At 33.0% G+C, this 27937-nt stretch overlaps 3 protein-coding genes across 4 annotated transcripts in view; 2 read left to right on the top strand and 1 right to left on the bottom strand.

The window, feature by feature from the left end:
- The window catches only part of LOC129946908 (DNA ligase 1-like), an 84168-nt gene that overhangs the window by 5164 nt on the left and 51067 nt on the right, over window positions 1-27937 (bottom strand). The window lies entirely within an intron of this gene.
- LOC129946911 (peptidoglycan-recognition protein SA-like) lies at window positions 288-27452 on the top strand. 2 transcript variants are annotated; one of them, XM_056057290.1, is made up of 5 exons: window positions 288-295; window positions 25398-25476; window positions 25549-25750; window positions 26997-27115; window positions 27190-27452. In XM_056057290.1, the coding sequence occupies exons 2-5, from the start codon at window positions 25407-25409 to the stop codon at window positions 27390-27392; spliced, it is 594 nt and encodes a 197-aa protein (XP_055913265.1). In that variant the 5' UTR covers window positions 288-295; window positions 25398-25406; the 3' UTR covers window positions 27393-27452. The 2 variants fall into 2 exon arrangements, with proteins under 2 accessions (XP_055913265.1, XP_055913266.1); XM_056057291.1 differs by lacking the exon at window positions 288-295 and having other exon boundaries at window positions 25354-25476.
- Window positions 3312-25026, top strand: LOC129946909 (uncharacterized). The gene is made up of 5 exons (XM_056057288.1): window positions 3312-4572; window positions 12616-12711; window positions 23737-23908; window positions 23975-24383; window positions 24451-25026. Exons 1-5 carry the CDS (start codon window positions 3569-3571, stop codon window positions 24639-24641), a joined length of 1872 nt encoding a protein of 623 aa, XP_055913263.1. The 5' UTR covers window positions 3312-3568; the 3' UTR covers window positions 24642-25026.

Here is a 27937-nt window from a genome sequence, read left to right as displayed (position 1 = left end):
AAAGTGATTGTTTATTATTCAAAGTTTTCCTGCTAAACTGTTTTAAAAAAATATCGAAAAATATTCTCTAACAAGACTCCAGTTCTGTTTGAAAATGTAAAAGTAAAGTCTCAATTAAGCTACTTGGAAGATAACAAGCATGTAAAATAAATAAATGACAGATAGGTCTGACTGGAAGTTAATGTGTCAATTAACTTATTGAGTGGATGAAGTAGAATTAAAAGCAACACTTTTACGTAATTTTCCTGTTTAATTAATATGGATATTTTCTTCGACACCTTATTAATTATTTTTCCACGCAATATCAAATCAGAAAATTTATTATGTACTTAATTGTCGTAGATTGAGGCTATTTAAAGTAGTATTCACATGAGCGGCACCAACGAACGACGAATGAATTACAAAATGTGAGTTTTTATACGTTTGAAGACATATTTCCACACAAATTCTTAACAAAACGATAGCAATATAGTTTCTATTTGATTTATGTTGCATACTCTTACTTTTCAATATCATATATTCATACATTTATTCGTCGCGAAAAAAATTATAGTTGATACGAATTGTCAAACTTTATTCACGTTCCACATTATCGACACCCGCAACGAAAAAAATAATCACGCGTACTTAACCTAAAAAAATAATTCTTTTTTTTAGTTTCGGTAGTGAATAGTGTTTGGCTCCTTGTCAAACTTCATTCGCTACGAATTAAAAACTCTCATGTGAAAGAAATGTCAAAATCGACGTTCATTCGTTGGTCGTGCTCATGTGAATAGTTCTTAAATACGTCCTGCTTTTACGCCCCATTATCGAGGGGCTTACCAGAATTCATCAATGTTCATAGCTTATGTCAATAATATCTGCAATTTCAAAATGCATCAAAAAATTACTTTTTGAATTTTTATAATTTTTAAAGTAAAAAGGATACAGACCATCTTAATCATCTGGGTTGATACTGACATCCAAAGCTTGGTTCCTAGTGGAGCGAGGCAATGGGCGCATTCACAAAGCTAGTGACTACGCAGTCAAATTTCAACTAGCTTTGTGAATGCAAAATTGCACTACAAAGCTAGTCAATCCGGAAAAGTCATATTAATACAAATACAAATATATAAAATAAGAAACATTTGTCTTAAAGAACGTTAAATAGTTTTTTTCTTTTTAAATGCAATAAAACCAAATAGAAGATATAATATGATTAATTTATATTTGTATTTAAATACCGAAAGATTCATTTTATTTTGAATTTGTGTGTCCTTAACGAGCAGCTGATTGTAAAACGTCAAAACCAGCGGTTAAAAATTGAAACCACGGTCAAATTAAAGATGTTAATTCTTACAAAGAATGCGATGGCCAAACGTCAAAACACACAAAAACATATTAAAATCATTACACTCTGAAAAATTAAATCTTCAGTACCTGCTTCATTGTTAGCATTCACAAAGCTAGTGGCTACGTAGTAAACGGATTATGATTGGCTAAATCTAACTACAAAAAATAGTTGAAATGTCCCCTCCGCCGTAGTGTAAAAACCAAAAGACTGAATATCACAAATAAAACAAAACCTGATCGGTGGGCACCCGTGAAACATATGTAATTCTAGCCTTAAGGTAGCACAATCAAGTTGTTGTTGTTTGCTGTAATATTCAAACCCTACAAACGAGTTCTGACGTACCTGAGCTAAAAAAAAGTACAAATCTTGTTTTGACAGCTCAGTTCTCTGCTCTGAGCTAAGAAAAAGAAAACTCCTTTTACTGAAAGAGTTATATAGCTAATTTAAGACAGCTGTCAAAAACTAAATTCAACTTTTATCCCTTCTGGGACAGGACATAAGGTTCTTAAACTTCAGATTGTTGAAATCTTGTTTGGCCACCTACAAATCTAAAGGAAGATTTTTTTTAACTTCTAAAATTGACAGACAACTCAATAAGACATGGTTAGTTTTCATTTTAAAGACAGCCTCTCCAAGACTTTCGGCACGCTCTAAGTGGAGCTTGATCAGAGGCATTGCTCTCAGATTTACTTATGAAACATACTCGAGAACTGAACTGTCTTGCTTTGGATTTTTAGCAGTTTAAAACAGTTAATTGTCAAATGATATAAAATACAAAAATTGGCTGGCGGAACAGTCCGTTGAGAACTATTGACTTACAACTCTCAACCATTCCTGTGTGCGAGTGCTGTTGCCAGGGATGGACGAATGTCAAATGATGCGAAGTTGAAATCAAAATATTTTGATGTTTTTCTGCTTTCACCAATTTGTGATCGTTTGTTGATTATTTGACGTTTGTTTTAGTACAACCAAATTGGAAAAAAATAACTTAAAATGCATATTAGTATTATTTAAAATATGAAACTGAAGATTCGTCCAAGACATGTGCAATAATAATTTACAGTATATAACCCATTGACGTACTAGATGCATTATGTCAATGGCCTATCAGATAGCCAGCCGAACGCGAGCATTGACAAACATATTTTTGATAGTACGAATCACTTTAATGTGCTTACACGAAGAAATTAACTTATGTATTAATAAAGATTAAAAATGTGTGTTTCACTATTCCGGAATCTCAAAATTTGTTGTGTCCATTATGTTTTTTGTTTAAAGATAAAATTCAAATTCTTAATTATAACAATTGACATTTCATTTGTTTGAAAGAACTGTCATATTATTTTTAAATTTCACTTTTATGTACAAAAATTCCAACGCCCCCTTGTGGCTACGGCAAATGTTAAAAATTCAAACCGTATTGTGGTGATTAAATTTTGTTGTCAATGTTTATTTATTTTAGTTTCCATTAAATTTTCACAATTTGAATACCTTAAACGATTCACGATGAAATGTAAGACCCTACAGAAAAGAAATGTCACCACAGTTTCCAGCTTCAACTGTCAAACAATGGATAGCATCCATCAGAACTTCTCATTCTGTTAAACAAATTTTGCACCATTGAAATATACAATGAGTAATATAATATACAATTTGACTAGACAATCTTTTATAGAATTAATTTAAAAAAATTAGAAGATCCGTTCATCTTCTTGGACCTTCATGAAACACATTCCAATACTCTCGATTCATCATCAGTGTTAAAACACCCCTTCTTCTTAAGTCTGGACTTACGACTACACATAAGAAAAGTTCAATTAAAGATGGATTCAGCCAACCGAAACAATCGAACATATTCACTTTGCAGCGATTTCGTTCACTGAGCAAGGACTGGAATAAATGGAAAATTATGTTTTTTTATTTGCATGACTGCGCACAGAAATATATCCTTTACGAAAACTAATATCCTTTTCTTTACAAAGAATGAACCTAATGTTAACAAAATTGTTAAGTTAAGACTTTCATCGGGTAAGGACCTCTGCCTCAGTTCTGATCCAACAGTTCTCGACTTAACAACATATCGGTTCCTTTAACAAAAACCCAAATAAAAAAATTAAATAATTGAAAAGTGTTTTTAGTGTCAATTTTCTAGCAACCATAAATTTTCCAAAATTCAAATTTAGTGACAGTTCTTGGAATATTGTTTTTTGAATTATATTTTTTTCTAAACTTTAAATGATAATTAAAAACCAAATGAATTCTCCACAAACCCATGGGATTATGGATTCCCAGCAATGTGAAAGTTTTTATTTAAAACGGAAACTAGGTCCCGACGACCAAATCGATAACGGTAATGGCTTTGTTCAAGCAAAAAAGAGGCACCTGCAAGAATATTCTCCTACGCAGCATAACGATTTTCAAGCTCTAGGAGAGTCTTCACATCAGTCACAGCAGCAGGTGCAGCCGCAGTCCCAACAACAACAGCAACAACAACAACTCGACCAGCACCATCAGGAGCAACATCAGATTTGCAATGATATGAATTTCGCCTTGAGTTCGAGCAATTACATCAATGATCTCTTCAGCTATGAGAATAATCTTGTGCCCGTTCAGACAAACTTCACCAACGATCAATTCGATGGAAATTGGCAGAATTCAGATCTTCTCGAATTGGATCACAGATATAATTCGGGACTGGTTATAACCAATGAAGCTTCCCAGATTCATCATCAGCAACAGCAGGATGCAGCAAACAACAATCTTCAAATGCCTCAGACTGTCGATGGCGGCGTCGGCGGCGGTGGCGTTGGCGACGGTGGTTCCAATCAGCAACAAAATTTGACAGTTTTCACAATGCAAAAACATTCGAATTCAAATATAGGAGGAGACTTTAATCCCCCACACCATCCGAGACCATCTAACGTTGAAAGTAATCGGACAGCAGGAACAGGAAAGTTTAATTCTGAGACAGAATCTGATTTCGAGGATAAAAATCTATCGTGGTTGTTTAATTTTAAGTTGGATGAATTGCCACATCTTTCACCGGAAGTGAATCAAATTCAACCGCCACCGGTAGTGGTTAAAAATAATAATTTGGAAAATTCGACAAAATCACAAACGAAAATTCAAACTAAAACCGGGAAGAAATTCGAGGAACTTGTTTTGGAAGTGACTTCGGAATTAGATGCAAACGATATGATTGTTGGAGAAAATGTCATCGTTGAGAATACTCCGAGAATGTGAGTAGCTTTATTTCAAATTTAATGATTTACAGGTTTTCTTTTTTCAAATCTATGAAATGGAAATTGTATTTTTGTGCATTTATGTTTATTAAATCAGAATTAAAGTGTATTCAGAAACATGCTTTTACTTTGCAATATTCTAATTGATGGTCTTGATAGTCCAACTTCAAGATTGCAAAAATGTCCCTAAATTTAAGTCATACAAGATTGTATACTTCTACTTACCTGGGCCGTCGTCTGTAAAACATGTGTAGCAAATGTTTTTAAAAAATCAAAAAAGGAAAATTTCGAAATACTATAAAAAAGTTCAATGCACGTTTTATTTAGATTATGTCTCAAAGTTTATGAAAACAAAAAAGGATCGCAGTAAAATTGTTATATCTATCGATTCATTTTTGAACAATTTGTTCATAAATATAGCAAAAAGCAATTTCTAGAATTTTTAAATGAGAAAATTTGCATTCAAATTTTGGTTTTTTCATAAATAACATGTGGGGTTATTTCTTAATTCTCAAAAGGATTTTTAAAATGTCAAAGCTAATTTACAAAATAAGCATTATTCCAAAGATATAGCAACATTATCAGCTAGGTCCTACATTTCAATTTCACTCGAAAAGATACTGAATTTAATTCAAAATATGCATTAACCAATTATAAAAAAATTGGTTCTGAAATTCACCTTCATCGATAATTATTTTTTTTTTAAATTGAGTGAAATTTTGGGTTCTACGGTTAAATTTTTGACACTTTATAGTGGTTTTAATTCGACAAGAAAATTTTTTCATAATATTGTTAGTTTGGCTTAAAGAAATTAAAACTTAACTTTTTTATGTAATTCAGTTGATTCGTGAGAAGTACCTGTTTTTGAATAAACGGACAAAGCATTTTAAATGATTTTTTAGCACACCAAATGTCTTCTTCAAAACATTTCTGTAAAACAATGTGTTTTCAAAATCATTCAAGACACATTCAAGAACTATGCTTAGACATCAGAATCGTCTCTGAATTTTTGAAATAAACATTTCAACCAATTTTCTATCAACCTTGTAAATATCTAATTTTATCTGTCAAAAATGACAGACCAAAAACTGGCAGTTAATTGTTGCCAAATTTTCTTCCAACTTCTTGCTATCGTTTGTATACTCGTCTAAACACCCAATTGTTTGTATTTTCAAATAATGGGAGGAATGACCATTAATTGGATGATGTCACCTAATTAGATGCTATTGGAGGACTTTTGACACTTTCAGCAGGTAGCTGTCATGTTCATCAACAGAATGGAAATAAAATACGCTAATATTTGAAATTAAACATTATAAACGTTTAAAAGCATATAAAATCATTATTCACGGTTTAAATGGTGTGAAAGATTAACTTTGATTTTTTAAAAGTTTAAAACAAAAAACTAGAGTCTCGCACTTGTATTGGTGTCTAGTGAAACAAGCTATTAAAAACAAAAGCGAAAATAGAATTTGTTAAGCAGGTAAATAATTATCAAGCACGCAACTTGATAAGATTACAAATTTTGAAAAATTATAAGTTTGCACAAAAGTTTGAGTGAGAGCTTCTTTAATGCATTTGGTTTTATAGGGAGCGATTTAAACAGCTGTTTGTTAAACGTCGTTAATTTTAACCAAACTGTGTAAATTTTTTCTTATCCAAATTTTGACAGTTAATTTATTACCAAATGGTAAACTTAAACTTCAAATTGAAACTAAAGAAGAGAAATATTTTCTATTAAGCGGTTTTTATGGGAAGTAACAAGACTTTATCTCAATGTTTCCTCTTCACAGTAAATTTGGATTCATTCTGTCAAATTTTAAATTTGTTTAGGCCTATTCGGTAAGGTCTTTTATTGTATTTTAGCTATTCTGTTATGAATTTCCATACAAAAACATTGTTAACTTCCCATAGGAAGTTATTGTAATGGGTCCTATTTGTCAAATTGAAAATTTTGACATTTCTCGACGTTTCAAGGTCCCTAGAGTCGAAATAAAAGATTTTTAGAAAGATGTCTGTGCGTGCGTGTGTACGTACGTTCGTACGTCCGTACGTCTGTACGTCCGTACGTCCGTACGTCCGTACGTCCGTACGTCCGTACATTCGCGACGTTTTTTTCGTCGTCCATAGCTCAAGAACCAGAAGAGATATCGACTTCAAATAAATTTTGTTATACAGATAATAAGGCAGAAAGATGCAGAAAGGGCTCTCAAAAAAATTGCGTGAGTGGTTTTTTTACCATAGCAGTTTAAAAAAAAGGTGAAAATTTTGGTTAACCCTTAATATCTTACGAACCAAAAACGCAAGAGACTTGAATTAAATTTTATATAATAGACTGTAACGTGATCTCAAAGATGTATATTTTTTGAAAAAAATCTATCTAACGTTTTTTTTTCTAAATCAAAAAAACTGAAAAAAAAAATTGTGTCCTCCTAAACTTAACGACTAACATATGATTTCATCTCCAAAACAATTTTGAGCAACGGAGAATAATGTTTTAAAAATCTGATAAAATTTTGAGAAAAATCGAATTGACAGTTTTTTTTATAAAAAGTAAAAACCTAAAAAAACATTACTCAAAGTTCGTAAAAATTAAATATCGATTCAAATATCTTTTCAAAAACTTGAAATTTAGGCTTCAAGCTTCTTATAAAAAATATTGTTTTCAACATTCAATGAAATTTTGAGAAAAATCGAATTGACAATTTTTTTTACAAAAAATAAAAACCTAAAAAAAAAAATTAATAAAAGTTGGTAAAAATTGATTTTCGACTCAAATATCTTTTCAAAACTTTGAGATATTGGCTTTAATTTACTTTTATCTTTCAAAAAATATTGTTGTTAACATTTAGTAAAATTTTGAAAAAATCGAATTGATAGTTTTTGTACAAAAAAATAAAAAACCTAAAAAAAAATTTAACAAAAGTTGGTAAAAATTGATTTTCGACTCAAATATCTTTTGAAATCTATAAAATATTGGCTTCAAACTAATTTTATCTTATAGAAAATATTGTTTTCAACATTCGATAGAATTTTGAAGAAAATCGAATTGACTGTTTTTTTTACAAAAAATAAAACTCTAAAAAAAACAATACTAAAACTTGGTAAAAATTTACTTTCGACTCAAATAGCTTTTCAAAAATTCAAAATATTGGCTTCAAACTTATTTTATTTTACAGAAAATATTGTTTTCAATATTCAGTGATTTTTATATAAAAATCCAACAGTCCGTTTTTTCATAAAAAATAAAATCTATAAAAAATAGTACGCAAATTTGGTAAAATCGATACTAGTACATATAGACATACTTTTAAGCAAGACAAATCGACAGACGGGATGGGAAGTTATCAGTGTGGGTCGCATCCCAGCCTCTTTTTTTTGTTTTAGTTTTCATCCCTAACATCTGATTATGTTAACAGATTTATGTTTTGTTTGACAGTAGATTTCTCTTACGAATTGTATATACAGTTGCTCCCACAATTGAGCGTACACTCAGAGTTAGTTATTTGTTACTTTTCATATTTATGGCTTCTTAAGGGGGTACTCTGGTCTAGAGACATGAATTTCAAGTAATTTTTGAAGTGTTGTAAAAAAAAGCAAGCAACAGTTTTACCATCAATTTTTTTTAAACATTATTTATTCACATTAGAAGCATACAAAAAAAATAAAAAAGTAAAACAAAAATCAAAATTCTGTTAGTTATCAGCTGTAGGAGTGGTGCGTCTCAAAAATTTGGTGCGTGACCATACCCACGATTTTAACTCTCCTAGAAATCAGAAATCAAAAACTAAAAAAGATTATTAATCTACAATAATGTCGCAATGTCTGGAACTACGGAAAACTTACAAACATTTGTAAGTTTTTTTACAAAATGGCGACTGCCTAAAGAAAAAAAAATTGACCACTTTTTTGAACATTCTTCGATTTGTTAAAAATAGTAAAAATGAAAATTTGAGGATGGCCGTAGTTCCGGACATTGACAAGTCTCTAAAGAAGACAACAGTTCTGAGAAAAACGTGTTCAAAGTACCCCATTATGTCTTTTGTTCGATTAGTTGCAGCCCAATCGATTTTTATGGCTGCTCAGCAAAATACTTATTTCTCCGAAAATAATTTGAATTTGGGAAAATCCTCTCGTAGACATATTCTTAAATAGTCAAACTATGAAAATATGAAAAAAAAATCGATTTTTTTTTATTTCTAGACCAGAATACCCCCTTAAATCAAGTTTACAAAAAATGTACTGCTATATTTACTTGTTTTTTAAATTGAATTTGAAACCAATGTTCGTCGAAGAAATAATTTTCGCTTCAATATTCACTTTCCCATTTTTTGTGGAAATGGCAGAGGAAATTAAATAAACCGACATTGCTAGAAGACAATTAATTTTACAACTAAGTTTAAACAATAAATCTTTGCGTGAAATTGGCGAAATCTTCGCCCGAACACATTCAAATTTCCAAAAAATACTTAACAAATATCGGTATGAAGGTACGACTCCAAACAAACCTTAAAGAGGACGAAAAAAATCTTTTCTCAGCAAGACAAACGAGTAATTTTAAGAAAATTCAAAGTAAACCCCAAAACGAGTGTACAAAACTTGGCGGCCGAAATGGCGATACTTATTGAAAGACCAGTTTCAACCAAAACTATTCGGCGCATTCTTCTGAAGAATGACTTTAACGGCAGAGTTGCTCGGAAAAACCTCTTATTTCCAAAATTGATAAGCAAAAAAGTCTTGAGTTCTTTAAAAAGCACCTTAACAAATCCCAGTTTTTTTAAACGATGATTTGTTCTCGGACGAGACCAAAATTAACTTATTTGAGTCTGACGGAAACCAAATTGTTTGAATAAAGCCCAATACTCATTTCAAGGCAGAGCATTTTCTTGCCCCTGTTCTTCAAGAGAAAGGAAGTGTTTTGTTATGGGAGTCAATGCTGGCAAATGGGACTGGGAGCTTTGAATTTATTGACACAATTATGAACAAGTGGAAATTTTTCGACGTTCTTAAAAGAAATATTTGACAGTCTGTAGAACAATTAAAATTTTCAGCAACGATTCACTTTCAACAAGATAACCATTTAAGACACACATCATTTGTTGTCAATTAGTGGTTGCTTGCTGTATAATGCCAGAAACCAGCTAAAGACCCTACCTCAGTCACTGGACCCAACGAGAATTTGTGGGAAAAAATAAAGCGAAGGTTGCAGATTTGCAACCCAACCAACAAAAGTCAATTGAAAGCGAATATCACGGAATTTTGGGTAAATATAACCCCGTCTCTTATCACAAAATTGTTGAATCAATGCCGCGGCGACTATAAGCTGTGATTACGGCTAAAGGTGGCCCCACAAAATATTAAAATTTAAAATTGACCACTAATTAATATTTCTGTATGCTTTAAATTCCAAGTGTACTCATCATTTTGTGCCATGCATTTTTTTTTTAAATTCACAAGCACTCAAGCACCCTTTATGTTTATATTTAAACACAGTGCGAGCGTTAGGAAAATAGGGAAGGATAATATTTTTAGTCTTTTAATTTGTATAATTTTTTGTTAATTGTTTTTGTTGTCTTTTTAAACAACATAACATAGAATATTGAATAAAAAATCATTGAAAAAAAAATACCAAAAACATAACTTTTAATAATTTAAAACAGAAAAACAGTTTTTTTCGCTGGTGTACGCTCAATTTTGAGAGTAACCGTACATATTAATAATAAGCTTATAAGTGTTTTGCTTCAAAAAATTTATTAATGAGTTTTGATGTAAACATAACTGAAGCTATGTAAAGCAGTATTCACATGAGCGTGAGCCATAGAAATATAGTTTGATGTTTATTTTTCAATAAATTTAAGAAAACAAATTTATTCGTCGCGAAAAAACTTGTAGTTGATACGAAATGTCAAACTTTATTCGCGTTCCACACTCGCAACAAATAAAATAATCGCGCGTACTTATCCTAAAAAAATCATTCTTCTTTTGGTTCATTCGCGATGAATTAAAAATTCTCATGTGAAAGAAATGTCAAAATCGACGAATATTCGTTCATTCGTTGGTCATTGGTCGAGCTCATGTGAATAGCACTTAAGTATACATGGTTGGAAGATATTCCGATTATTTTTTCAACTGCCACATCGAATCAGGCGACAGTTGCCACTTTTTAATTAAGTGAAAACTGTGTGCTTTCACGTTTGGTTGATTTTATCTAAATTTTCGATATTTTTTGGTAGAAAATCTTCTGGCAATTGTCGAATTTTTTTTCTTTCAATTAATAATTTTCTTCACAGATGACAGAAAATATAAACATTTATTTAAGAGTGTAAACAACAGGTCCTAAAAGCAATACAAACAAATCTAAAAAATAGCATTGGCTTAAAGAATTTCCAGAACATAAAGAAATTGTTGCTCATCCCAATGGCGTCGCCAAAGTTTTGCCAAACCGTGTCCTAAATTAGTTTATACACCGGACAATCTAAACTTCATGAATATCGCCTTTTCCGAGATCCTAGATAAATTGTAAAGTTTGTTCATTGGTCCAATTCATTCCAACTTTTTTTTTCTATGGCTCCTTTTTCAGCCAGAAAGTAGCTTCTTTCTTCTTTTCATTTTCAAATTCTTTCAAGATCCTGTACCTTTTTTTTGTTGACGTTTTCCGCCCAAAAATTGTGTGTTTAGACGATTTCAAACGATTGAAACCATAGATTTGAAAAAAAAATTGGCCGGTGATTGCCTGTCAATTTTTTACTGTCACTTTTGACAGATAAAATTGGGTGCTTACACGGTAGAAAATTGGTTAAAAGTTAATCGTTAATACTACTTAACTTAAGTTCAAATTTAGTTCAAAAGTTAAATGTAAAACTTTTTAAATGAAGGCATACTTGTCAACTTGTCTTAAATGACATTTGGAATATAAAGCACACAAATATTGTATTTGCAACAACTAATTCTAAATTTTGTTCTTGGTTTAGACAAAGTTTACCGATGAAAAAAAAAGTTTTCCATTTCATTTCTTCATTTTTGAATTGTGCGATAGAGAATTCTTGGGAAATCGAATCATAAAAATAATATTTTAAAATTTTTGACAGTGATACATTTTGTTTATATTTCTGAGAATATGGAAATCTCGCAGATCTTAGGAACTGGCAAAATATTTTCCATTTAGAATATTGTAATTACAAAACAAAACAAAATTTTAAATGTCACATGATCAATCAAAAAGAAAAACAAGTCACATGCTGTCATTTTTCCTATGCAAAATGTAATCAAGATGTCTTAAGGGTGACGTATGACAGATTTCACTCCTTAAGTTATTTCTCATTGGCCAAAATTATGGGAGAGCGCATTCAGCACAAAAGCTTTTAGTAGACTAGTTAGATCAGTTTTGTTGAAAATAACAAATTGAGAAAGCTTCAATTTTAAAGTATTGCAAACCGAGTAGATTTCAAGTTCAACTAGATTTGGAGTAGGTAAATAAATGAAGTAGAATATGAATGTTTAAATGCTTTTGATTTTAGATCCAGAAGTAAATTTGAATTCTTTTCAGGATCAAAACTGACATTTGCTTCTGAATTGCCGAACAAAAAATGCACAATTCATTTAAAACTGCATTCATGTTTTTTCAAGAGTAACAAATTATCTTGAATTTTTTACTTTCAAGTCTTTTTTGTACAATTGAATTAAATTGAAGACCACCGTCATTTTGGTGAATAGTGACAGATTAAAATCGTAATGTTTTTTGAGTTAGAAAAAGAGTAATCTAATGTAGATCTGCGGATTTGGTTTAAATTTAAAATGAATCAATTCCTATTGCCCAAAATTAATGAACTGAAAAAACAGCGTTTAAATTTACATTTAATATAAAAATAGATTGATTTATTTCGCCAATAGAAAACCACATAAGATTAAAATTCTTAATTTGTTACTAAAAATAAAAAAATCGATATGAGGTCTAAAGATTATTTTTCCTAATTTCATTTTTATTATTAAATTGTGTAACCTATTAAATAAAAGCCAATAATTTATTTTTTTGTATTGCAGGCCAAAAAAGCCACCATTCACTTACACCGAACTCATTGAATATGCCCTCGAAGACAAGAGCGAACTTACCGTCTCTGGAATTTATCAGTGGATATCGTAAGTCAAAACTATTTTATCTACATTTTTATCGTTACAAAAATATAAGATACTTCGAAAAGTCCTTAGTCTTTTTACTGCACCGTCAAAACAATCAAATGGCCCTCGAGTTGCGACATTTTATTTTGCCATTTTGAAATATGTTTGTTTTCATTTTGTTAAAAAGGGTGTTTTACGTGCCTATAACTTACTACATTGTTTACAAAATGTTGTTTTGATTTTTTTTAACTACTAGTAGATATAAATTAATAAAACAACAAGTTTTTGGCGTCTAAGAAAATGTGTTTCCTTAGCGAAACTTTGCAAACATGTTGATATTTGTTTACCGATTAAAATAGTGGTGTTGCAAATTAACCAAAGCCAAACACTGTAACTTTTCAAAAGAGTTTTACTTTTATTTCCCCCATTTTCGCATGGTTTCAAGGGATTGAGTTTGAGGGTAAAAAGACTAACTTCCTTTCTCTATATGACTTTACTCCCCATATGAACATTTTCTTAATGGCGGGAGGTTGGGGTAAAATTCGCGTGGGAGATATACAAAAATCATAGAACTACTTGTCAATTAGTTTTCGTGCCAGGTGCCAAGAAGATTCTTCGTATGTTTTTGACAGACGTCATGGAATTTTATGTTATGGTCAGCTGCTGAAGTTCCTTGGATTACTTAATATTTGGCCAAGCAGCCCGATCAAGCATGATCCTCACCCAATGAAAGTAATGACCGGAACGGAGCGGGGGTATCTATACTCGTAAATCGATTAACTCACCTAAGGCTAAGGGTGAGCTATATGAGCCAGTTTAACCCCCGACTGCACTTTAACTCAACGACGACTCTACGGTGGCGGTGGTAGCGACTCGACGCCATTGAAGCGTGTAAAAGGTGTATATGACGGCAAAGGTCGTCACGTGGCGAATGTACCTGTGCTATACCTGCCTTTGTAGCGCAAAGTATTGTAGAAAAGTTGATGATGTACAATTATTATTAGTAGATAGATACAATATATATATGAAAACGGTAAACATATTTAATGGGCAATTTGTAAACGAAACGGTATGCCCAAAACGGAAGGGTCTGTCTTTTTTCATTTGTACAGTGTGTGGCATGGGGGATGTATAGTAAAAGGTATATGCGATGTGGCGCGGCGCGGCGTATACATATATATCTTCTACATTTGTGGATGGTTTTCCGAACTCATTCCACATTTTAGTTTTTCCCATTCCCAGCTTTTTTATTGGTTGGTTGTAACTTTAGGGAGAACAGGTTGTTCGCTGCCAAAAACGTATAACGTAGGTAAATCTTGGCACGCAATGCTGTCAATTGCTGATGTGCTTAAATACCGCACTCATTTTCTTTGCTTTGCGTATACATATAAATTTTATTTGTATATGGAAATTAGGACTGAGGTTGAGGTTTCGAATTCGGGGTCGAATGAAAAAGTTTCCTTTTATTTGTCGATTTAGGTTTTTCTCCTCGGAAAATGATACGAAAGATAGTTTCTTTTCAAGTTTTGTCATTTAGCTAAATTATGGAGAAAAATATTTTCAAATGGAAGATAATTCCATGTCAAATTACTCTAAGTCACAGAGATAAACACCAAATTGAAGAAATGAGAGTGAAGTTGTATAGAGTTTGTGCAACTGGCTACATTTGATATCTTTTATTTGCTTCCATCACATAACTAAACAATTTAAGTTGTTTTTCCTACTAAAATGAAAGCACTAAGCAAAATGTTGAGTGCACTCTGAAAAGAGTTTGAACAGAGCTCTCTGATTGACTTTCTAAAAACACACTTAATAACTTAACTTCCAAAAAGTCAAAAAGAGCTGTCACGAACTATTTGTCATAACAGACGAATCAAAAGTAACGTCAGCAGCGCTCAGCTTTTTCCATTTCTGCGGCTATTTTTTAGAGCTAATAACGTGCGCTCCGAACTAGCTCACATTGAAAAAAGAACCAGAACCCAAGAACTCTGATATAAAATTAGGTGGCGCATAAGTCCGAACGTCTAATTTGAAAACGCACTTTTCATGACAAGAATTACTCTTGGAGATATTTCCAATTCCTCGCAAAAGGCAGTACCCGTGACATGACAACCCAACTCACTAACCATCATGCTACGATTGCAGCGCTCTGATATCGAGCCCTTCCCGCCATTTTATCGTAAGCGACATTTTCAATAAAAAAGAAAACTTAATTATTAAAATTTGCTAGTAACACATAGAACCTTGGAGGCTATTGCTATTTCTTAACTTAAGGATAATTACTAATTTTCAATACTGACTATGGGTACAAGTTGTTTCAAGGACCAGCAGTAAGCTTTTGATTTGTCGTTTACGATAAAATTAATTTTGGCGCTTACAATAAATTTGAGGGAAGGGCTCGATATGTCTGAAAATAACCATATACCTTTTTTTGTCAGCTCAGTTTCTGCTCTAAGCTTAAAAAGAAAAACATCTTCAAGATGTAAACCTAAATTAACTGATATTTTTTTGGAAAACTGTAAATAAAATAATTTCTAATAACAGTTCTGATTCTGAAAAGAACTGACATTTTCTTTTGGATTCAGAACTCAATGGAAACCACATTCAGATACTCAAATGCCAAACCTAACAGTTGTCATTTATGGCTGATTCACAAACATGCTTCAGCTTCGGCTTCACCTGACGCTTACGAGTTCAGCCATAGGAATTCAATGCATGCTATCACAATGGAGCTTCGACCTCACGTTTCCATTGACAATCATAAGGAAAAGAACGTAATGTAACGTAATGTGACTCCAAACGGAAGCTCTATTTCAATTATCTGAACATTTGCTTTGTCTGACAGCTCAACGGCTTTAAAAAAATGTCAACAAACAAAATATTTTAATGAAATGATAGAAATTTCATTCAAAGCAACCTCAAAACATTCCTACCGTAACGCAGACGAAGCCAAAGCTGAAGCGTGTTTGTGATTCAGCCATTAAACATGAGAAATTTTTTTTTAAAACAAGTATTTGGCTAGTTTATATATCTGGGATTTCCTCACTTTTGCTGTGAGAAATCTGAGAACAGAATGTTTATAATAAATTTTTTCTTATAATTCCAATTCAAAAAGCAAAAGCAAAGCAGAAATGCAAATCTAAATTGATAAATAGCTGAGAATGGCATAAATCTTAAAAAAAATCATAAAACATTCACATTAAAAACATTGTCAAAAATTTCACTTACAGCATGTATTTTTTTAAAGGCTTACGAACTTTAAATAATAATGAAAGACAGAATTGTTGTTAGCATCGGGTTTTGATTATTATTATCTGTTAGATAATTTTATATGGTTTTCAACAAATGTCCGCCACGGCTACAAGTTACGCACTTCATACGATCTGTCAAATTTTGTCACTACTTGCTTAAATTAATCTGGCCGTTTGGTTGCAATAGTGGCAAAGATTGGTTGCTAATGCAAAGAGTTGCTTTTAAATCAATGACTTAAAATAGCCCCATACAAATTGTTAACAGCGATGTATGACAAGTTGCGACGTCTTGTTGCGACCAAATGTCATCAATGGACATGTTCAGCCAACATAAGGGACTTGAAAGTAAAGCAAGTTTCTAGCATCTGATTGGGCAGCTGCCAAAAACTTGCCTTCCAATTAAGGCAACTTTATTGGAAAGTTGACTGAAAATTTAGTCAAAAAATCTCCCTAACTATCAAGTCACGTCAACTTATGTCAAAATGACTATTGATCATGTGTTTTAATTAAACAAAAAGCTGAACTTTATTATTGAATGATTTATTTGTTTTCTGCACAACTCTATTTAATGCTTTCTATAAAAATGTTCCTTGTAAATTTGGAAAAGAAATAAGTAATATTTCTTTAAAATACAAAATACAAATCGTGATGATTTTGGTAGTTTTTGTACTATGAACTTGAAATAGAGGTTTGTGAAGCAAAGTTCTGAATTTGGAATTCATGACACTTGAAAAACTAAATAGTTGGCTTGGTCAAAATTTACGTTTAAAGAATGAAGTTGACTTCAAATAAAGTCCATTATGTTGTCTGAATCTGCCGAATGATTATTAATTTTGGGAACTAAGAAAATCATTCAGTATGGTTCAATAGCGCCACCTTAACGACAAATTCCCCACCATTTTGAAAGAATTATGGAGCGATAATGCCGACAGAGTGTAAACTGGACTAAACTGTCAATTTTAATAGATGTAGTAATAGTCTTTGTTCTAAATATCTCAACTTTGCTTATAAACGAGGCAATTTAACCAGACACGAGCTTTATTATGAATAGACGAAGTGTTGTTATGTCTTGTTTTTAAAAGTAAATTATAGCAATTTTAAAGGATTTATGATGCTTTGATAAGCTTTGGTTTAGAAATGTCAAAATAGTTTGACATTTTCAACTGTTAAATCACAGATAACAACTCATACAATTAAAAAAAAAACAGTTGACACATGGAATCACGGCATCCGGCAGCAAATGCTTGAACGTTTAATTGGATCTACATTATTTTTCGATTTGACGTTCATAAGAGAAAATTAAAAAGGATGAACCTATCTCTAATACAAGGTTCGCCAGGAACCTAGAGCTACAGAATCACAAGAATTAAAATAAAGTATTCAGCTGATATCACAAATCCGAACAAGACTCCAGATTGACAAGTTTAACCAACATACATTATTTGCTTAGTGTTATTCATTTAACAACTGAACTGAGATTCTTTTGTTACAGTTGGATTGACCTGTCAGAAAGTATTCCAAAATGTCACTTCCGCTTTCCATCTTCAAAATGGCGCATTAGAGGATATACTGTTGACGTGGAATCGTTATAATTTTGATAATTAGGAACCATTTGAAGTTTCTAAGAATTCTGCAAATAGAGGAAACTTTTAATGTTCATTTTCAATTTGGTTTGGTTTTTGAATTTATTTTGCGTTATTGTGGATTAATTTTTAAAAATGAGATGGAGAACGCCATTGCTTGTTTTGCAAAAATAGCTTATGTACCTATTTTGCCTTTAAACTGGACAATGATAGTTTGTTATTGTTGCTGGTTCAAGCGACCAAACACAAGTTTTCAATAAAGACAAGATTATATTGCCACACTAGCAATATTTGACGCGTTTTATAGAAAATTATTATGCGCCTAACTGTTTCTATTTCCCTCGACTTTAACATTGATCACATTTAGAATCAAATTAAAAAAAAGAATATAAATCAAATAATGTCCGGAATGACAAGTAGAATATCAAATGGAAATAGGTTCATAAATTTATCTTCCTCGCATTCTCCTCTGCCTATAAAGCTTGAAGTCCATACATATATCTATATCTCGAGGCTTGAGCTATATGTACATATATTTAGCTCCATTGTGAATCAGGTTAAATTGACTTTCAAAGTTTAATTTTTTTTTTCGGAAGGGTCTTCCGTGGGACCAAATTATGGCACGAAACGGATGACTCTCTTTACCATTTGCTATATACAGTTCGTTTCAACTGTACGTAAATATTTATAAACATATTCATCCATAGATATATTCCTTCCACCCATCCTGGCTATACAAAACCAACAACCAGTAGGAACGAAAGCCCATCACTTCTTCAGTGCCTCCAACCTCTCTCCAACTTGTAGGTTGTAAGACGTCGCACATATATAAAATATATAATTTATGAACTCATTTGGTCTGGTGCCAGGGATCTGCCTGGCACGGTATCCTTTGCTTGGCCATTCAGAAGCTCTTTACAAAACTTTCGTTATAAACTCCAACGAGGGATGGACAATGAAATGAAACCACCCTCTTCTTGTAGAGGGGAGGGGGCTTTTTAGAATTCAGTTTTTTTTCTGTATTTTGTCTTCTTTCATTTCTCTGAGGCCACCACCAACCAACCATCCAACCAGCCAGAGCCCGTCAACTATTTATCCAAATAGAACTAAAAACCACCCTTCAAAAAAGGATAAAGTATAGCTATGGTTTTGTGCAGTATAAACTACTATACCGACATCTATCTGTACAAAAAGCCGCCACGACATCCAAACGAGGATTGAATCTATTTTTCTTTAGCCGAAAAAATATTCAAAATATCAAAACACAATTTGAAGGATGATAGACCCGCTGCACGGGAGGTCATAATAAATGATATTCTTTCTTTCCTCGTGATATTTTTCCTCGTCCCGTCTTCGTCGTCGAGTCCTTCTCGCGCCCGCCCACCAACTTTGTCCCTCTTGCCTTGCCATGCCACAAGTTATTATTGAAGTGGCATGAAGCACGATTGACAACTCCTGGCCTATTAAAATAGGAAAAATAGAAAGAAAAAAAAACGAATCCTTGTGCGCTGGCAGCAGTCATGACGTATGCAGAGAAAATTTTGTCGTAAATTGTAAATATCATTGGCCGTTCTAATCAGAGTCGGACTTATAAAGGCATTTTATCCTTGTTTTCAACGTGATTCAAGCTACTAAAAAGTCCTTAAATCCTGTGCACACTTGCGTCTTTTTAACGCGCGGAGCGGTACTAAAAAAATAAAACTTTTAAAACTTTGACATGTACGCATTTTTCAAAGCCGATCAAGAAATTAACATTAAAACTTTCAGAGACAAGTTTCAATAACTGGCGCCATTATGACCGTGACAAACAACAGTGACATTTTGGCATATTTTTTGACAGATCAAGGTCCATTTAACAAAAGTAGCTCAGTTCAGTCGTTGAGCGGATAACACCTAGTTTCTTTTTTAGTTTTCAGCCCGGAAGTCATTGTCAGATGTGGGTTCCCATCTGAAAATATTTTTTTTAGCTGCATGAAAAGTTTTGATGGCTATTGCCCATGGTTTGACAGTTCATAATGTTTGATAATTCATCATGAATCGTTTAAAGTTAGAACAACGCTTCCATAGTAACCGTAGCATGATGGTTAGTGCTTTGGACTGTCATTCTAGAGGTGTCAATCCCTGCCTTTAACGCTACCAAATTGTAGAAATGCACTTTGAAAAACAAACAAAATTAGTCTGTCTTTAAAGTTCATAGACCATATCGTATATTTTCAGTCAATATAGTGGAGCTCATAGCTGCTTAAATATCTTTGTAAATAAGCAAAAACGGCATTACAACATTTAAGATATATTGTCTTAAACAGTATTGCTTCGTCAACGCGAGATAAAAAGATGCAAGTGTGCGCGGGGACTTAGCTTAAAAAGTTTTGCCTGTTTCTCCTTACTCACATAGTATAGATTAAAGGAATGATGCGTTCTTCTTTTTAAGCTTAAAGCAGACAACTAAGCTAAACTGTCAAATAAATAGATTGTGTTTCTTTTTTAGCTTAGAAATTTTAGGGCGCTAGAGTTTTTTTTTATCAGAGCAAGTTTGGAGAAAAGAACTGAGCTGGAGCTAACTTCACGTTTGTTATGACAGAGAAAGATTTCTAAAACTTTTGACAGTTCAGTTCTACAGTTTGTTTCATAAATAAATCGGCGAGGTCTGATTAACTTCTTCTCAGCGTATACTCGACGTGCTCAGGCTCTGCTCAATGCTCTGCTCTGAGCTTTAAAACATCCCTTCGAAAGTTTAAATTTGATTTACATAAAATGAATTAATTTGACATAAAAACCTTCACGGCTTAAAGAATCATTCGTATGGGCCCCTTCAAAAAAGGAGCTCTCTCAGTCTTTGGACTATTAAAAGCTGATCCAGCAATGATAAATCTCCTTAAGTAAGCCTCTGGTGTATATATTTTCTGCTTGTACATAAAATATCCCTATACTCGTGGTATAAGTCTTAACTTACTGCATAGGGAGTTGTTTTTGGTTTGGAATAATTAAGGACACGCAATGTTGAGAACAGGTCGAAGTCGTAGGCGTATATAACGTGCACGGAATATCCTATAATATAGCTCTAATTTATAAAGGTACGTTTACATTTATATATCAAGAGGAATGAGAATCCCTTGGTCTTGTCGTCGTTTCGCGGAAAGGTCATTAAATTTCTTACATTTTCCGACATTTTTTTTCTGCATTTTACTGTCAAGTTTCGTTTAATGGGAAATTCCACTAACCAAAAACCTCAGTCCAAGGCAAACGATTGGATGTGGTTGGGGTTGTTTTTGGTTTGAGAATATTTTAATGCGCAGGACTTATATATTGTGTGCGATGTCCTTTGGTCGGTTGGCTGTATATAGATGTAGATATAGTATTTGGTCAGATTATATGTGGTGGGTGTTGCCTTTAGGCACAATAAATAAAATGGAGTCATTCATGCTAATGGTGTAAAAAGTTTACCATTATTATTTGCCATGATGTTCTCTAAGAATCAATCTTTCACAACTTCAAAATGTAGTTTTTTCCATTTTCGAATAGAAAGTAGAAAAGGAAATTTAAAAGTATATAAGAAAAAAAGTCTTCCCAATTCTTCAAAATCGATTATAATTCTGTTTTCTTCCGTTTTGGACTAGAATTTTTGGACATCCAAGTATATCCGAAGTTTATATGGAAAAATGACCAACCTGCCTAAGCGTTTGTCGATCTCGAGGTTTTTATTTCGGAAATTTTATTATGTGTGTCCAACGAGCGTCGAATATTGTTCTCGTGAATTTTATGTTCTATAAAGGCATTTTATCCTTGTTAAAATTTTCAACGTGATTCAAGCTACTAAAAAGTCCTTAAAGGGTGCTAGATGTCCTGAAAGTCTTAAATCCTGTGCACATTTGCGTTTTTTTAACCCGTGGAGCTGCACCAGTGGAGAAAAAAAAATAAAACTTTTAAAAATTTGGCATTTACGCATTTTCCAAAGCCGATCAAGTCATTTATATCAAAACTTTCGGAGAAGAGTTTCAATAACTGGCGCCATTATAACCGTGACAAACAACAATGACATTTTGAAAGATCAAGGTCAATTTAACAAAAGTAGCTCAGTTCAGTGGTTGAGCGAATAACAACTAGTTTTGTTTTAAGTTTTCAGTCCGGAAGTCATTGTCTTGAGAGCGTTAATGATTTTACGGAACCAATCTTCTTTCGTACTAGTACCGTAGCTAAAGACCTAAATGATCTCAACACTCATAAATCTGCTATCCTGAATAGTATACTCGATAGTGCTATAATACTTCAAAAGACTGAGTTAGCTTTTTCTCTTCAGATCTCTTTCCAAGTAGATGGAAAACAACGTTTTTTAGGCTATGTTTATCCAAAAAAACGATTCATCCTTCTTCTCTAACAATTGATATATTGCATTTACGACTTTTCTTTTCAGGCTATGTAAACGCTGTTTTATTTATTAACCAGTGGTGACTTTTGGTTTGATTTATCTTTCCTTCGATGGATTAGAAAGTATCTTTTAAGCCGTACTATACATTAGATGGGTTTAAGTCTGAAAACTACAAAATAAATGCTGGTGTGCCCCAAGGCTCTGTTTTGTCTCCGACACTTTTTATATTTGTTTACTCTTCTCTAAATCTTCGTACCTTTAGCTTTGTAAATTCGTTTTTTTAGATTCAAACCATCTTCGTCGCATTTGGATCTTGAATGGCAATGATAAGCTTATTAAATTTCGACCGGATTGTACAAAACCGGAATAAGTTCAAACAAACTAGAAAGACTTGTAACGGCCATATTCGACGAACCAAATTTTTGAATGACCAGAAATTTAGGCAAATAATACTACAACGTCCTTAAGGTATTAAAAATGTCTGGTTATTTGTAAAGAACTTACGAAACACCACGTCATCCTCGGTTCCAACGCTCGTCCACAATGACATTCCCTATGTAAGCTCGATTGATAAAGCCAATTTGCTTGCAGCACAGTTTGCTGTTAATTCGCACTACCTGAGAGTGTCTTGAGTCCTCCTGTTCTTGAGAGCGTAAACGATTTTATGGGACAAATCTTCTTTCGCACTCGTGCAGTTGCAAGAGTACTGAAGACCCTGACATGCACAAATCTGTTGTCCCGGATAGTTCTGAAGAGATGTTCTTCACCGCTAGCAAAACCACCGCGTAAGCCTTTCCATATTTCTTACTCTACAGGTCTCTGTCTCAAAAAAAGGCGAATCATCCTCCCCCTCTAACTATCGACCAATAGCACTCACGTCCTTCCTTTCCAAGGTCATCGAAACGCTGATTAATTATCAGCTTAAGAAATGTCTTAAAGAACGGAAGCGTCTTAATGACCGGCAGTATGGCTTTAGTAGCAATAGGTCCACTAGTGATCTCATGGTTTATCTCACCGAACAGTGAAACAAATGAAATGCATTTGGTATTGATGATCCCTTCTTCGTTGGGTTAGAAATTACCTTTCGGACCGTTCAATTCAAGTAGTAGATATAGTAGATTGTAGATATTCACAAAATAAACGCTGGTGTGCCCCATGGCTCCGTTTTGTCCCCGAAGCTCTTCTTTATTTTTATAAATGATCTTTTTTTTTTAAACTTCTAGCCCACTAATTTTTTCGCGGATGACAGTACCCTCATATCCTATCATTTTGATATACAAAACTTAAGACCAATGTTTATCGGTATCTCCTCTTTAATCCTTCCCTATTTTCCTAAAGCTCGCACTGTGTTTTAACTTCAAACATGTTAAGGGTATTAATAACTTCTTGAGTGCCTGTTTATTATAAAAAAAGTGTCGAGTAAGAAATCACGTGAAATTAAATGCTTCTTGTCGAACGATTATAGACACGATATAACTAAATATGACACATGATACTTCAAAAGCTTTGAGTAAAACCCTAGTGCTCCAGGACTAGTGCTCCAGAAACTAACATCATTCAATTCTTCTAGAAATAGCCATCAACTTACGCTTTGGTCTCAAAGTATAGAGGCTTCGCAAATGTAGAATGCCTTTCTAACTTTGTATCTCTGGCATATTAAAGGTATTCAAAGGCTTGGTTTCCACTTATTGTTGGAATTTTTTTTTGCTACCGCCAAAGACTCCAAAGACGGCTACAGTCTTATCTTAGTTTAAATTTTCTTCGTTATCTTCTTTTTCTCACTAAAAAATGTTCATAAAAATTAAATGGTTTAGTATATTTTTTCTTTACAAAACTTTTGTAACAGTGACCGTTTTCCATTCTACAAATCAAACGACGACCGATGGAAGAATTCAGTCCGACACAATTTATCAATCAATCCACACTTCCGAAAGGGCGTAAAAGCTCCTCAAGGAGCTGGTCATTTATGGACAATTTCCAGTGGAGATTCAGAGGAAAATATTTTAGCTTGGGAACACGTGAGTTATTTTACATCACTCTTTGAACTTAAATCAGTATTAATATTTCCTTTATTTCTCCAAAAGAAAAAACAACGTTTAGATTTATTCTTCAAAATGGAGTCCCTTCAAAGAGAACGAAATGAATCTACTTCCAGCAGTCGCGATCAAAGTCAACCAATGTACGATGAAGCAGCAATAGCCGCTGCAACAATAACTCAAGAAATGCTCTCATCCATTTCACCAGATCATACAATCTCATCAGCAGCAGAACAATCTTCGACCAGTTGTTCACCGTCTTCGTCTACCTGTGATCGTCTAGGGACGACATCATCAGTGGTTTCAAGTGTCCATGAGCTGCCATTTAATGATCTCATCACTGACGAAGATCTGCGGAAGACTGCTGGTCAAATTTTAAATGGAATTCATCGGGATGTGGAAGTTCAAGCAGTCAATTCAATCATAAGCACATATCACGATAGTTATTTGGATACTGGTAAGTTGGAGATATTGTTTTTGACACTTCTCAAAACTAAAAGCATCTATGTATCCTCTCTTCGCAGAAGACTATCTCAATCCAATACAAAAAGATGTCTCCGTTCATGAGAGTAGCAGTGGTTTGCGCAGTGAATTCTATGTGACAGAAATTGATCCAATGGAATTGGGCATTCAAGTCGAAGAAGAAGTCCTATTCAACGATGATTTCAATTTGAATTACTTTGGTTACAATGCTGGCAATGACATTGTGGCTTGACCTAGATCTTTTGTAGGCTCCGCAACTGGACATGGACAATCGGAAATCCCAGAAGTTGGACCTTTGATAGCAGCAAGTGGATCAACTACAGTGACGGCGGCGGAGCAATGTTAGAATTTTGATAAAAATAAAGGTTTCGGTTTTGACAGATCAAACAAAAATGACAGCTATGTCAATAGAAGGGGAATGAATTATAAACGAAAAAGATATGAACTTGTGTAATATAAACTATAAACTATTTTATTAAATTTTAGAATCTAGTGTGAGCGGTGTTGATCGCCTTGAGTTAATGTATTAGGTTTTGTTTTTCTGTTTGTTTTTTAAATCAATCAATAGGGTTAATTCTTTTGTGAGATGATTGTATTGTAGTTTAATATTAATAAAATGTAAGAATACTCAGAGGAATTGTGTTTTTCTCAATATCTTTTGAATACTTTAGAGCATTGGTAAAAGTCTTCTAACTTCTTCTCAAAGCTTTAAAGGAGTATTTTTTGATGTAAGTAATGTAAAAACGAAAATATTAAGTAAAATTTACTCGTGTAGATTTCGTTTAACGGAGACTTACACGATCATGGGAATCCCTTAAAATGCTTTTTCTATGCTTGACAATAAACAAAAAAAGTCCTCTTATCGGGAGAATATACGAAAAAATCCCCTAAAATAAGATTGATTTATCGGTCAAATAGCAGTGAATTTCAATAAATTGTTTCTATATTGTAAATTGTATTGAACGCATAACATTAATTATTATTTTTTGTTACTATCATGAAACTGTCCATAGCGTTTCTTTTATGTTTCGTAGTTTTCGTTTGTGTTCGAAGTGAAAAGAAGAATGGTGCTGCTATAAAATTACATAAGTGAAATTGACATATGTAAATTTAATTTTTATTTCAATCTTTTTTTACAGATTGTCCAAGAATTAAAACAAAACAGCAATGGGAAGGTGTCATAAGAAATAATTCTATCAATCAAACGTTACCAATACAAAATGTCATAATTCACCATACGGTATCTAAAGAATGTGAATCATTTGGAGAATGTGCAACGATTTTAAAAAACATTCAAAACTATCATATTTTTCAACGAAAGTTTGGAGATATTGCATACAAGTAAATATATTGTTCATTTTTTTAATATTCGATCAATTTTGTAATCACACGACCCGACAGCATACAATTCTCTTGCTCATATGTCATAATATTTGATCTTTGTTCAACTGTCACTGTAGAGTGTAGACTCAAGTTCAAGAAGACGTTATTTACATTGCATTAATTTAGGGTGACTCATTTTTATGGCTGAGGTTTTTTGTTCTCTTGATAGTTATATTTCTCTAAGAGACAAAGACAAAGAGAGAAAACGAAGAAATCCCGAAAATTTGACAGCGAAATATAATAATTAAACGTCAAATTCTGGTCTGCGGAGTGAATCCAAAGTTAAAATCATTTAATTTAGTTGTTCAAATTGGACACTTCTGATTAGACTCATTTGACGTTTGGTAATTTGATCTCCTTTTTATTACTTGTGAGTTAGGTACAGTAAAAAGGACATTTTTCCTTATTACGGAACGAAATATTGTGGAATGTCAGATTGAGCTACGATGAAAAAATCCGTGTTCAAATCAAATCAAATCAAATGGGGTGGCGCAACAGTCCGTTGTGAACCAGGGCCTAGTGACTTACAACTCTCAACCATTCCTGTGTGCGAGTACTGTTGTCAGGAATGGAAGGGACCTACAATTTAAGGCCGAATCCGAACGGCTAGTTTGAGAAAGCACTTTTTCATGACAAGAATTACTCTTGAAGGATTTGTCAATTCCTCGCAAGAGGCAGTACCCGCGAAAATTATTTTTTTTTTTTTTTAAATTAAGGTGGCACAGGCAGGGATTGAACCCAAGACCTCTTGCATGACAGTCCAACGCACTAACCATCATGCTACGGGTACTACAGGTACTACTAAATCCGTGTTATCACTTTTTATTTCTGACATTTCAAAATTCAATTTTGACAGCAAGCTAATATATTAAATTTGTTGGTGTAGTTTTACACGAGTTAAATTTTACTCACTCAGGAACGCGACCTATTTAAAAACACTAGCAACAGGTATTTCTTCTAGAACGCGTCTTTTTTCTGGTCTCAAAAATCGATTAAAGATCTCAGCATTTCAAAATTCAATTTTGACAGGAAGCTAATATATTACATTTGTTGGTGTAGTTTTACTAACTCAGGAACGCGACCTATTTTAAAACACCAGCAACAGGTGTTTCTTCTAGAACGCGTCTTATTTCTGGTCTCAAAAATCAATTAAAGATTTCAAAGTTTAAAACATTACATCGATTTTATAATTTTATTTTTTAAGCTTCTTGATTGGAAATGATGGACTTGTTTATGAAGGACGTGGATGGTATGAAATTGGAAACCATACTCGAGGTTATAGTCGAAATAGCATTGGTATAGCATTTATTGGTAATTTCACAAGTAAGTTTAACGTAACTTTTTTTCAATAAGTATTCAAAGAAAACCAAATAAAATTGTTAAATATTAAATTACAGGTAAACTACCCAACCCAAAAGCATTTAACGCTTTAAAAAATCTTCTTAGTTGTGGAGTTAACTCAGGATTTCTCATTCCAAGCTATAAATTAATTGCAGCTCGTCAAGTTTCCAATACGATAAGTCCTGGGTTACCAATTTTTGGAGAGATACAGGAATGGGAAAATTGGACTCAGAATGATCATTTACCTAAATCAAACTAGAAAAATGAAAATTTATTAGATAGAAGCTAAATGAAATAAAATGTTTTGTTTTGGAACGTTTGTTGTTGTCTACGATTTGACAGTTAAGAATATCAAACTGTGTTGAAATTCCTGCTCATTAAGGTACAATTTGAAAGTTAATCATAAACCGTTTTATGCTTCCAAATAAATACAAAATCTGTTCGCGAAGTTCAATATGCTCTTGGTCCAATCATTTGCGATGAGTCTCATTTCTGGTTTAATAGTTTTTTGCAAAATCAAAGGGTTTTTCTATACCCTTAAAATGACAAAAAGAAATTGTGATCATAAGTAAATAAATTATTTTTAAATTTTATTAAATTTACTATGGTGACTGATACCACGAAAACCAACAGCACTTATTTGGATGCGGATTTTGTCATTGGAGCCAGACTTAGGCAAGAAGTCTTAAGCTATAGGTGAATCAACGAGCGCCACATGACCATCCGCATCAGGGCTAAATTCGGCAACATTAGCCTGATATGCGCACGCTTCCCACAGAAGAGAAGGATAACAACATCAAAGAT

This window comes from Eupeodes corollae, chromosome 2 (genome assembly GCF_945859685.1).
Source record: "Eupeodes corollae chromosome 2, idEupCoro1.1, whole genome shotgun sequence".
NCBI lineage: Eukaryota > Metazoa > Arthropoda > Insecta > Diptera > Syrphidae > Eupeodes > Eupeodes corollae.
This window is presented reverse-complemented; position numbering and strand designations above follow the sequence as displayed.